The sequence below is a fragment of the Scyliorhinus torazame genome, chromosome 2 (genome assembly GCF_047496885.1).
Source record: "Scyliorhinus torazame isolate Kashiwa2021f chromosome 2, sScyTor2.1, whole genome shotgun sequence".
NCBI lineage: Eukaryota > Metazoa > Chordata > Chondrichthyes > Carcharhiniformes > Scyliorhinidae > Scyliorhinus > Scyliorhinus torazame.
The window spans coordinates 382,649,510-382,662,685 of NC_092708.1; the positions used below are offsets into that span (position 1 = coordinate 382,649,510).

Here is a 13,176-nt window from a genome sequence, read left to right on the forward strand (position 1 = left end):
AAGTCTTACAACGCCAGGTTAAAGTCCAACAGGTTTATTTGGAATCACTAGCTTTCGGAGCGCAGCTTCTTCATCCGGTGAGTAAAGGAGGTGAAGGAGCTACGTTCCGAAAGCTAGTGATTCCAAATAAACCTGTTGGACTTTAACCTGGTGTTGTAAGACTTCTTACTGTGGTAGATTCGGACAGGGGGGATATGGCGTATCCAACCGAAAAGTCCACCCACACACCTGGCCCGACTAGAAACCTGGCCAATCCTCAGCAATAATGCGTTGGGGTGGTCATAATAGGGGCAAGGATGGCACCCCAACTCCTGGGGGACAGGAACCCAAAATGGAAAAAAAAAAGTTAAGACCGATATTATTTTACCCTTTTCCTGCTTTTAACCATTTGGGAAGCCCCGCCCATGAGATCTGCTGGCTAATCTGATTGGCCAGCATTCATGTCATCTCAGCAATGCTAGGAGAGTGGCGGCCACTGCTGATTGGGGCTTCAAACAATCTGAAGAAACAGATCCCGGACTGGAGGCGAGTGCGGGGACTTTGGGTGGACGTGGCATGGGGATGGTAGGGTGGGGATGGAAGGGGTGGTGGTTTGTTTGAGGGTGGGTTGTGGGGGTGGGGGGGATTAGTTCCACCATGAGATGGGTATCTCGCTGGGCACAGGGAACCTTCCCCTACCCCCCCCCCCCCGCATGATGTAAACCCCCCCCCCCCAACTTTCCTGCCCACCAACAGCCCGTATAGTGAAGTCTGCCGGGTTGTTTGCCATGCTCCTGCCTTCTACCACCGACCAAGAAGTTGTGGCAGAGATGAAGTGAAGTCCTTCAGTGTGTTACAATCCAGTTGCTGTTATAATTGGATGGGAAGATCCCAGAATGGAACCATGCCTCCAAAGACCATCTGCGGGGTTCTCTGTCGGCGGGCTCCTCCGCTTCATTGGCCGGTTGGCGGGACAGAGAATCACACCCCATAGATTTTCCTATTTGTTTTAGAAAACATGGAAGAACAGAGTCATGGGACCACTAATTACTTTTAACAACAAGAAAAAAAAATCATTAAAAATGGGAAAATTGGATTCTGATACAATACTCCTTGACTCTCCCCCCCCCCCCCCCCACTTAGTTTAAAAATTCCACTCACCGATTACAAAGTACCTCTGAAACTCTTCATGGTCTCATTAACACACAAAGTCCCTTTTAAGCACTCAAGATGACTGTGGGCAAATACACTCTCACTCTGAATCCCACGTGAATGTTTGTGGATGTCTCCTCAGAATCCCCCCAGATTATTACCACATGAGAGTTTCCAAACACCACTCCCAAAAAGACACATTTTAAAATCTTTGTTCACAATAATACTTTTTACTAGACACTAGCTTATTCCTTCGGAAGACTGCACCTTTGCAACTCCATTGGCCTGTCAAGCTTCTGACAGAGTTGTGAGATGTTCACTCCCGAATGTCCTGTCTCCAGGACAGCTAAAGCTAAAACTTTTACCTTATTAGGGCCTCCAGTTGCTAAGCAATGAGTGCTACTACTATTCACTCTTCAAGCTGTAGCCCTCTCGAAGCACAATGAAAACACAGTTGGAACTTAACCAACCCCCACGCAAACAAATACCTTTGTCCAGCATGAATCTAACCGTAGGTTTTGCCCTTCCAGGCACCAATACATTAAATTAAATACATAAAACTTTATCTTATTTTCAATGTTTGCCAATACAAATATAAATACCTTAAAACTACCATTATTTTCCAAACAAGTGGCAGTTATAATTGTCCAACGATGGACCTCAATAGGCCAAAAGGACGTGTGGGCTGTCTGTCACCTTAGCTGCCCCTCATAACATGGGGGACAGGTTGGGGAGGGTGGCACGTTGGCAAACTGCTTTACTCCAGGAGGGGGACATAAAATTTACCTCTACATTTTGTGATCTGTTCATCGAGACCGATTAAATTTATATATTTGGGAAATATCATTTCAGGCTCATGAATCACATTTTAAAACAGTTACACAAAAAAACCTTCATATCCTCTTTGTCATACATTTGTGGATCATTTATCCTATCTTTTTTATTTGACCTCTGACATTTTGTTCTAATCTTCTCAATTCTCTAATGGGAGTACCCATCCCATGGCTGGTCATGTAGGCGTCGATGGTCACAAACCTGACAGATGGATGAGTAACCAGGGCCTGTTCCCTGCTATCTGGATCTTTGGGTTTTCCAAGGTATAGCCTGGAGGAGAAAAATTAACATTGAAATTCCTGCTTCTCACCTTTAAATGGTTACATCACGTCCATTGTTAGAGCAACAAACTGACGAATTGCAAGTTCTGAATGCTGGCCACAGTAGAAACTCAGTGAGCCACATACAAACTTATGAGTTAGGAGCAGGAGTAGGCCTCGCGGCCCCTATAGCCTGCTCTGGCATTCAATAAGATCAGGCTGATCTGATTGTGACCTCAATGCATTGTGCCTGGCGCCGATGCTCTTGTGCCTGGAGCCTCGCGGGAGAGGCCCAAAACTGGCATTGTGCCAGGCATCGACACCAATTGCGAGTCAGCCAACCCGTGAGGACTGGCGCGATCTGGATCAGGCCCTCGCTGGGCGTGATCCAGACAGTCATATTTAAATGTGCCATAGGCTCACCTAAATACGTGCAGCCGGTTTCAGGCCATAGTCTCCCTGTTCCTGGGGGTCACCGGCCGCACCGGCGAGGCCTCACCTGGGCAAGGTTAGTACTGGCCTCCACAAGCGGAGACCAGGCATGATGACTACTCCGGGAGTCTCGGAAGGGAGTATTGGAAGCATTTGGAGCACTCCCGAGAGGCCGGGGACAGGGTGTACGGCACGTGGGTATCCGGAAATGCCAAATAGGCACCCTGGCAGTGTCTTGGCACTGGCTGGCACTTCCAGGTCATGGGGGGGGGAGTGCCCTGGTGTCAGGTTGGCAGTGCTAAGGGGCAAGACTTGAGGGGGACAATGCACGTGAAAGGGGGGGGGGGTGAAGGGGGTATGAAGGGTGGGGTGGGAAAGGGGTGTATTAAACGGGCATCATGAAGGTTGGGGGGGGGGGGGGAAAGCGGGGTGAGTCCTGAAAGTAGGGTAAAAGTGGGGGACTGAAAGGTGGGGAGCCTAAAGGTGGAGATGACCTCAGCGACGCCATAGCTGCATATACTCACTTGGTGGGGATGGCATTTCCCCGATGTCTACTAGGATGGATGGGTGTGGGGCAGGGTCACCCTCATGCCTGTTGGGGGAGGGGTGGGGGTTCATGTTCATGTTCACATTTATTGATTGGGGGAAGGGTTGGGGGTGTTGCCCATACCTGTGGGGCGGTCGCATTGTCCGTGGGTGTGGGCTTTCGGGGATCCTCAACCTCACTTTTAGATTGAGGCACCCTTTCAAAATGGCGGCCGGTCTGACTGGTGAGTTTGGTTCCCCCACTGCAGAAAGACATTCGACATGTGGGGTTGACCACGGAGAGACTTCCCAAAGCCTGAAAAAATGACGAAGTGAGGGTGGATACAGGTCTGGGTGTCAACCGAAAGCCAGCCGGGGTCTCCTTGCCAACCCTGCCCACAGTGACACATAGGACATGATTCAGTGACCGTGTGTGTCTGGCGTGGATCCGGGAGCAACAGGTGAATCCCGTGAGAACCCAAATGGGGCCCTCTTCGGATCCCATGTTTCAATACGATCACCTCTCATTCTTCAAAATCCCAATGGATACAGGCCCAGCCTATCCGACCTTTCACAGTATCTGACCCCCACTGGGGCACCACTGAATATATTAAGCTGTCAAGAGGTCCGCCCCTGTTTTAGTACCACTGACTCAGGGCTGGCGTGGATGCAGCCTGCGATGTCACAGCAATCCTGCACCGGGGGGAAATCTAGAACCTAAAGTTCTCACATTGTTACCGTGAGGAGGCTGGACTCGGGAGAAAGGCACCGGCTTCTGGCAGTAGGTTAATGTTGGGTGCTCGTTCATTTTTAAGGGGAGGAGGAGCTGTTGAAAGCCTCGGTGAATTCATTCCGAGCTGGCAGATGCCTTGGCCTGCATTTTGCCAGATGTGTTTACAGATTACACTGGGGAACATTCGTCCACACCAATCAGTTTTTTTTGTAGATTTGAAAGGATTTTTTGTTTAAGTCAAAGTGACTTAAAACAAATTCAAAACTAATCAGGTCTTCTGTTTCTTAATATCACAGTCATGGATTTTGTTTGTGCATTCCTGCACTTCACATCTGGTGCACGCAGTTTGAAAATCATTGAATGTTTACAAGCACCTCAATCAAATGTCATTTGCATTTGAATTGACACCAACAACCTCAATTTAAATATATATATATGTACTATATTAACATAAATTGTTCTGGACATCTTATTTGGCAGTAGTAAAACTCTTGAAGGTTTCCTGATTAAACACTGATTGCATTGCAGTCTTTGATCCTTAAAGGTTAACATCATTGTGTATCAGTCTTGCAGATTGCACTGCTTGTCAACAGCGGCATGTCCTGTTTGCGAGGGGAGTTGGGAGAGCACGCCAGTGTGCCTGGGACTAAATAAAATGATCCATAATTTCATCGTTAATTTCACAATATTTGCTCCTTGAAATTATTTCAGGGCCGTCCCCTCGATGCCGGGCTCTGATCAGAATGGCTTTTTGCGAACCACTGTAATGGTTTCACACCACCCACGCCTCTAATCACTCCCATAATGTCTCTCCTCCTGCCTGCCCACTACATGCACTCTGCTGGGGTGGCATTTATGTCCTCTGAATCTATCATTGCTTTCTTCATTTCTGGGCACGTGACGCTGCTATTTCGCCTACTTTTGGGAAGTGAACATCAAAGTTTTCGGAGCGCACCAAAGATTTTTGTAAGGGATGGAACAAAAAATGGTTGGAGCTGGAATTTCATCACCAAGGTGTCGCATCGGTGCTGGCTTTATACGGAAGCTGGGATGAAAAGAAAGGTGTTAAGGGTGGGGGATATCATAAATAACAGAGAACAAAATGGAGCATATGAAGGGATATGTGGACAGAAAGGGAGGACTGGGAATACTAAGCATCAAAATTGGGAAAGAGGAATCAGAAGTGGAGATAGAAGAGACCTCAAAGGAAAGAGGGATCAAGAATTTGGTTCTACAGCAGGTCATTGAAGTCACCAGCACTATGTGCAGTAGCATTAAAGAAAGTCAACAACAACGTTTGTTAGGGCATTGCTTCAGCTCCAGCCCGGGTCACCTGACCACAACAGAAGCACTGAATACCAAGGAGGCCAATTAAACGGAGGCAGGTGGGTACGTGAGCTGTTAGGAGATACAAGGGAAGCTAGGTATGTTTCCGCTGGATAAATTATGTATCTGGAACTAGCAGGGTGCCAGGAAAATGGAACACTTTCACTGGAGAAATGTCAGTTCGAGGTAGCCCTTATCATGATACTGTGGGGGTGAGAGAGGCACTGAACTTCAGTACATTGGTTGGCACAACCACTAACTCAGTAACTCCAGAGGCATGATCCCAAACCCGGAGGCGGGAAGGTGAATACTGTCCTGATCTGGCTGTTTCACACATAGGGTGGTGAATATGTGGAACAGACTGGGGCTAATTTTCAGTTTTGCCACAAGGATGGTAAACTGAAAAAAAAATGTTTTTGAAACTGAAAAAAGTTAGCAAAACTAACTTGAGCGTTACTCCAGTAAATATCTGGGAAATATTTTGAAAATCAGTGTCAAGTCTGCAACATTCTTATTTGTGAACATCCACCTATCAAAGGGATCCATGGAATATAATCACCACAAGACCCATTGAAGAGCACCCCCCAATTTTCACCCCAGTGATTTTGATACAAAGATTCGTGAAATCATAAAATGCTGGAGCCCAAATGGATATATTTCACTTCATTGTGCCAGTTCTTTGGAAAGAGCACTTAGTCCCACCTCCTGTGCAATTTCCCCTTTGCTCTGCAAGATTTTTCTTTCTAGGTTTAGAACCAATTCCCTTTTGAAAGAGATGATTGAGTTTGCTTCCACCACTCTTTCGGGTAGCGCATTCGAGATCGCAATAACTCGCTGTGTCAAAGAAAAAAATACATTTTCTACTTCCCCTCCCATGTTTTTTTTAATAAATCTTATCTATCTTAGCTTATTATCTCAATTATTTTATATCCATGCCCTATGTTTAGTGACCTTCTTGCCAATGGAAATTACTTTTCCCTATTGACCTCTCATATGTACAGACACCTCCTATTAAATCTCCTCTTGACGTTCTTTGCTCTGAGGAGTACCAACCCAAGTACTCCAATCTCTCCAACTAACCAAAGTCCTTCACTCCTGGTAGCATTCCAGTAAATGTGATCTACGCCCTCTCCAAAGTCCGGAATCTTTCCTGAATTTCCAGAATTTATTTTTATTCATTCACTGGACGTTGGCATTGCTGGCTAAGTCAGCATTTCCTGCTCATCCCTAATGATCCTTGAGCAGGGGACGATGAGCTGCCTTCTTGAACCCTGCATTCCATGCGGTGTAGGTGCACCCACAGTGTTGCTAGGAAGGAAGTTCTGGGATTTTGACCCAACGACATTGAAGGAACAGACAATATAGTTCCAAGTCAGGCTGGCGTGTGGTTGGAGGGAAGCTTGCAGGTGGTGGTGTCCCCATGCATCTGCTGGCCTTGTCCTTCAGGTACTTGAGGTTGTGGGTTTGGAAGGTGCTGTCTAAGGAGCCTTGGTAAGTTGCTGCGGTGCATCTTGTAGACGGTACACACTGCTGTTACTGTGCGTCAGTGGTGGTGGGAGTGAATGTTTAAGGTGGTAGATAGGGTGGCAATCCAGCTTGCTTTGCCCTGGATGGCATTGAAACTTCACTCATCCAAACCACTGGAGAGTAATCCATTATGCCCCTTCCTTGTGACTTATAAATGAAGGACAGACTTTGGGGGTTCACGGGGTGAGTCAAGTTCTGCAAAATTTCCAGCCTCTAACATGGTCTTGTAGCCACAGTATTTTTATGGCTGGTCCAGTTCAGTTTCTGGTCCATAGTAACCCCCAGGACGTTGTTGCAGCGATGTTAATGTGATTGACTGTCAAGGGGAGATGGCTAGACTCTCCCTTGTGGGAGTTGGTCATTGCCATGCAGTCATGTGGTGTGAATATTACTTGTCACTCATCAGCCAAGCTTCTGTTTGGTATGTATGTTTTCCTGTATTGCAGCTTCATCAGGTTGACACCTAAATTTTAGTTATGCGTGGCGTTTCCTCCTGCACTCTTCATTGAATAGGATTAATCCCCTGGCTTGCTCGTGGAGTGTGGAGATGTGCCGGGCCACAAGGTTACAGATTGTGATTGAATATAATCCTGCTGCTGTTGGTGGCACACAGCACCTCATCAAAGCCCAGTTTTGAGTTGCTAGATCTATTCAAAATCTATCCCATTTAACACGGTGGTCGTGCCACATAACACCTGCGTGTGAAGATGGGACTTTGTTCCTTCAGGGACTCTGTGGTGGTTACTGCTTCTGATACTGTCATGAACGTACGTACTTGCAACAGGTAGATTGGTGAAGACAAGGTTTTTCCCTCTTGTTGGTTCCCTCACCACCTGCTGCAGACCCAATCTAGCAGCCCATGTCCTTTAGAACATGGCCAAGTCAGTCAATAGTGGTGCCACCAAGCCACCCTTGGTGATGGACTTTGAAGCCCCTCACCCAGAGTACATTCTATGCTCTAGCCACCGTCAGTGAATCCTCCAAGTGGTGTTTGGCATGGAGGAGCTCTGATTCATCAGCTGAGGGGTGAGGGGTCAATAGGTATTAATCAGTAGGAGGTTTCCTTGCCCATATGTGACCTGATGCTATGGGGGCTCTTGGGGTTTGGAGTCAAATGTTGAGGACTACCAGGGCAACTCAACTGTGTACCACTGTTATGGTGGTATCTGGGACATTGTCTGTAAGGTATCATTCTGAGAGATGACTATGCCAGGCGGTTGCTTGACCAGCCTTCTGGACAGCGCTCATAATTTTGACACAAGCTCCTAAATATTAGAAAGGGCTGCATTGTTTCCAGTGCACAGGTCGATGCCGGATGCTCTGGTAGGTTTCGTTCCTAGTTTGATTTTTCCATAGTGTTTTAATACAACTGTGTGGCTTGCTAGAGTTAGTTAAGAATCAACCATGTTGTTGGAGGCCAGACCGGGTAAGGACGGCAGATTATCTTCCCTAAAGGACATTAGTAAACCAGATGGGTTTTTATGACAAGCGGCAACGCTTTTCAGGGTCACCGTTATTGAGAGCAGCTTTTAATTTCAGATTTCGTAATTGAATTGAAATTTCACCAGCTCCCATGTGGGATTTGAACCCGTGTCACGAGAGCATTAGCCTGGCCTTCTGGGTTACTAGTGCAGTGACATTACCACCATGCCGTCGCCTCCCCAAAGGTTGAACGCAGAACTCCAGTGGAGTCCTAGCCAGTGATTTTAAAGGTTTACCATGACTCCCTTGCTTCTGTACTCCTTGCCTCTGTATATCCAAGGATCCCTTTAACATTTTCAGCAGCTTACCCTGCTGCCACCTTCACAGAGTTGGGCCGGTGAAAGCTGAACTGTTTCTGTGATGGGTACACAATTAGCTCCATCAAGTGATCTGTTTGTGTTGTATTTGAAAATTACCCCTTTGCGTCAAATCTCAGCAAATTCAATCGTGGGTTGTTCGTTTTGTTTTGACAAAAGAAGCCACTGAGTGGTCCAAGATCCGGAGTGTACTTTCCAGCGAGCCTGCTGGGGGCCACGAATCAGAAATCGGGCACGGCACGAGCATCGTTTTCTAATTAATTGAATAATCTGTCATCAAGCCTCATTCCCCGCTGCTTCTCACCGCTCTCCGTAGCATGGCTAGGTGTAAAATGGAAATGGAAGCAAATTCTCACCTTTCAACACCTGCCTTGGAAACTCGACAAGGATTGACAAAGCAGCTGCCTTGTGGTAAATGTATTCCACGGACTTGTTTGGGTCGATGGATGTTCAAAAATAAGTACACTGTAGGCTTGATCTAAAGCACTATTTTAATTTTCAAGATATTATTCAGAATGTCCAATTTACTCGAATGTTCAGATATGTAATGCTAGCTTTTTTAAAATTACCTTTTGTTTTACAACCTTTCAATTATACGTGAATATTTATATTTAAGTCCCTGCTTCCTATTCATCATTCATCCCCACCCCCCCCCCCCCCCCCCACCCCCCCCACCTCTGATTATGTCTATTATCATTATTTTACTTTATACCCCCAAGTGTTTGGTTATTCCCAAATTCCTTCCAGTGGTTACATCGATGTTAAGGAGCATGGGAGGTAATTCTTCAAAATAATTCACACATTCCACAAGAGGTGCAATTTAACTTGTACGATAGTTGGATTTGTTTTCCTTTAGTTTAAAAAAATTGAACTTCATTTTACATTTCTTCTTCGAAAGTAATGTGCCAATTTGCTCAAAGTAACCCAACGATTGGACCATTTGCTTGACATCGCTGCGTGCATTATGGGTTGAACCTGTTTTTTGGGCGTAAGTTGGGTGCAGCCAATCTCTGGGGACCAGGTGCCGCCCGGCCAGATTGGTCTCCTCTGTCTTTATGCACTCTTGCAGGGGGCCCTGAAAGCTGGCTTGACCCAATGTGCATACAGAGGTGAAGGGCGGCCTGTTTCAGAATTCTCCTGCAAGATTCGTCGCAAACTAGGGCGAGCAGCTGCCAGGTGCGTTTCCCAGTTCATAAGAACTAGGAGCAGGAGTAGGCCATCTGGCCCCTCGAGCCTGCTCCGCCATTCAATGAGATCATGGCTGATCTTTTGTGGACTCAGCTCCCTTTTCCAGCCCGAACACCAGAACCCTCAATTCTTTTATTCTTCAAAAACTATCTTTATCTTAAAAACATTTAATGAAGGAGCCTCAACTGCTTCACTGGGCAAGAAATTCCATAGATTCACAACCCTTTGGGTGAAGAAGTTCCTCCTAAACTCAGTCCTAAATCTACTTCCCCTTAATTTGAGGCTATGCCCCCTAGTTCTGCTTTCACGCGCCAGTGGAAACACAAAGTTCCACAGCAATCTGCCCAGTGACTCTTAAAGGGGCAGCTGGAGGTCAGAGTCAATTCATTTATCTTCCTGTACATCACTGCGCACGTGCTGCTGTCACCACCACCTCGTTTCAGTCCATTATCGGGCAATTTCCAGTCAATTTCACTGCCCCCCTGTTGCCCTCAGCAAATTATTTTTTCATTATTCCGACTTCCCTTCCTTACTTTCTAAACAACATTTTCTATTGAAACTTCTTAACCGTTGCGTGGTTTGCCAACTCACTTGGCTAAATGTTCCTACCTGCACTGAGGGGAAACTGAAAAAGAGGGGAAAAATGCAAATAGGATGATGCGTTAAAATATCAAAACGCTTTGAGCGGCTGAATTCATGGTTTCTGGTCCTAGCTGTTGCTTCTAAACCGAGTCACAAATTTTCTCCGTTTGACCTTTACGATGTTACAAGTGTCATAATACAGGAAAGTTGTACATTCAAATGGAGGGATTATTTTTAGCAGTGTAATTTCTGCGGCATAAGCCAGGAAAAAAGGAGCATTTTAAGGAATAAGAAAAGTTTCTAAACGAGCAATGGGAACCAGCTGTTTTCTCGAGGGATCTGTTGAAGAAAGAATTTCTTCTTTTTTTCAACATGAACAAAACGGGTACCATTCTAAAGTGCCAACTTTTACCGTGTCTGCAATGAAGGTGCCCCAGCAAGCTGCTGTCCGTCTGGTCTTTTGGTACTGTCTGTTCTACAAATGGTAGTAAATTTTTTGAAAATCCTTTTCCAGAGGAGCATGTTTGACATGCAAAAAAATTTACGGGAGAATCCTTTTGTAGGGGGAGAAAGAAACTTCAGTCAGTACGGTGCGTAAAGAATATTTTAAAATATTCTTAACAGCTGAATAGCTTCCTTGATGTAAATCAAAATGATCTGATTCCAACTGCCAGGACAGATGATGAAATGCGAGGTTTTATGTTTTTGTTATCTTCACACATGCACAGTGCTTAATCACTTGCATGGTTTATGAGCATGATACATTTGTTCTTGTGCATGAAGCAGTTCCATGCAAAGACAATTGCAGTGTGTCTAACATCTCATTCTTTCCTTCTTTGAAATTTCTGCTCTCAGAAGTCAACCGCGTGCCAGGTGAGTTCCCCCTCTATCGGGTGAACTTAATTTAACCGATGACTGTCTTGCAGGGTGTAGTTCATCTTGCGGTTTACCAAAAAGAAAACAATGAAAACACTGAAATTGAGAAAACATACATAATACACAGTACCAATTGGTTTATGCACCTGAGTTTATTTGATAAAGTAAAATTCACCTTTGTGTGGAACTTGGTTGCTGATGTTACAGTGGAGTAGAGGTCTAAAGAAATGACAGATCTCAGATGTAGAGAATAATTAAAAAGGAAATTGGAAATTAGCTAGATGGAACCGTGGAGAAGCACTAATCCTCAATTGCGTATCAGGGGAGAAAAACATTCACATACTAGTTAACTTGAAGTTCACAAAAATACTTTAACACTACTATCAACCTTACTAAGAGGGAAATTATTTTTGAATTGGCTGATAATCTATTTTGGAGGCTGTACTTAGTAAATAGCCTATATTTTTAGAAAAATAACTTTACCTGACTTATCTCATTCACTTATTTGTCCTCCCACCCATCTCTCCTACACCACATCAATAACAACAGATTCTGTGTCGTTCTATCTGTATTACTGTAAATAAATTACCCTCATTCAGAAATAGCTTACCATTCCACTGTAATTCCACTGGCCTTTATGACCATGGGAATTTGTGCGTGCCTCACCTTTTATTGAAAAAGGGGCAAAGAATGGGTATGTCACCAGATTAAAATAAAATGCCTTTACTGTAGATCAGTTGACTATTTAATTCCCAACAGCAAAACAATTCACCGACACCGTCTCATTGCTGAGCCCATAACCTGCCTCGTAATAAATAGTGATTAATTGCCTGTGGAAGAAGACTAAGTGCTTAAAGGTAAACATAATTTGCCGGTAGGGAAAATATTAGCATCAAAAGTGGGAAGTGTGTGCTGCCTTTACTGTATAATGCAGAGGAAACCGGCAGATATACATTTTCATAGGCGAAAGGTGACTCCTTTAATTCTGACATTAATGTACCGTAGATTTCAGTGTATGAGTCGACCTTGGAAGCCTCGCAAAATGCTTCCAAAAAACAGGATTGACTGATACACCGTGGTCCACGGTGCTCTTTATTCAGCTCTTTTGTGAGCCAAGCTTTTTTGCTCCCGGTGAAAAGCTTCTGTAGTGTGATTGATGCCATACTTAGCTGTAAAGTATGTGACATCACAATACCAAATGGTATTGTATGAAACTCTCTGTTTATCTTCCTTGACTGTATTTCTTCCTCTTCAAAGGTTTCTCGCATCTGACGATGGGCGAGCAAGGTATGCTACTCTTTTCTCTCTTTCTCTTTCCAATAACTTGCTTTTTTTTTGTTCTCTCTCTGCCAGTTTATTGAACAGCAATGCAAGCAGTTGAATTGCTGCTTCCTGTGTATAAGCCATTCTTGGGGCTTTTCACCAATGCAACCATTGCAACGGTTGTGTTAAATACTGAGTGGATCATTCAGATGGCTCTATTGAAGAGCAACTGCATTCATGGGAATGAATGCCTGATATATGGAATGCTATTTACTGTGATGCTATTTACACTTGCTGTGACTACAAAGCACCATTATCTGTACATACACAGATCGATGTATTTTTCAATATTACCAGTGCATGACCTGAAGGAAAATCCAATAGTGACTGATGAATCTGGGCCATCAATGGGTGGGGTTGGCATGGCGAGTATTCCACATGATATATTTTCATATCGGTGAGCATTGATGCCCTCAGATTAGCGGGTCTAAAGATTCTTTGCATTTTGGATTTGCCATTGCACGGGTGTGTATATTTTGTGTTACAGTGTGTTTTTTGTGTGAGTTTGCATAGTCTTAAACTGATGTAGTGTATTACTGCAGGATTCTGCAATAATTCACAGTGTTTAAGTTATTTTTCTGTTATGTTTATGGTGTGTGGCGTGTTCAAGTGTTCCTAATCTGTTATCCTTCCCCTTCTT

The 13,176-nt window shown here is 44.8% G+C and overlaps 1 protein-coding gene across 1 annotated transcript in view; it reads left to right on the forward strand.

Annotated features, from left to right (window-relative positions):
* Nucleotides 1-13,176, forward strand: part of nrxn3a (neurexin 3a) — a 2,368,971-nt gene that overhangs the window by 42,118 nt on the left and 2,313,677 nt on the right. The window contains exons 3-4 of the mRNA XM_072493615.1: nucleotides 11,193-11,210; nucleotides 12,471-12,500. Of these exons, the coding sequence (XP_072349716.1) occupies nucleotides 11,193-11,210; nucleotides 12,471-12,500 (48 nt within the window). The remainder of the gene's footprint in view (nucleotides 1-11,192; nucleotides 11,211-12,470; nucleotides 12,501-13,176) is intronic.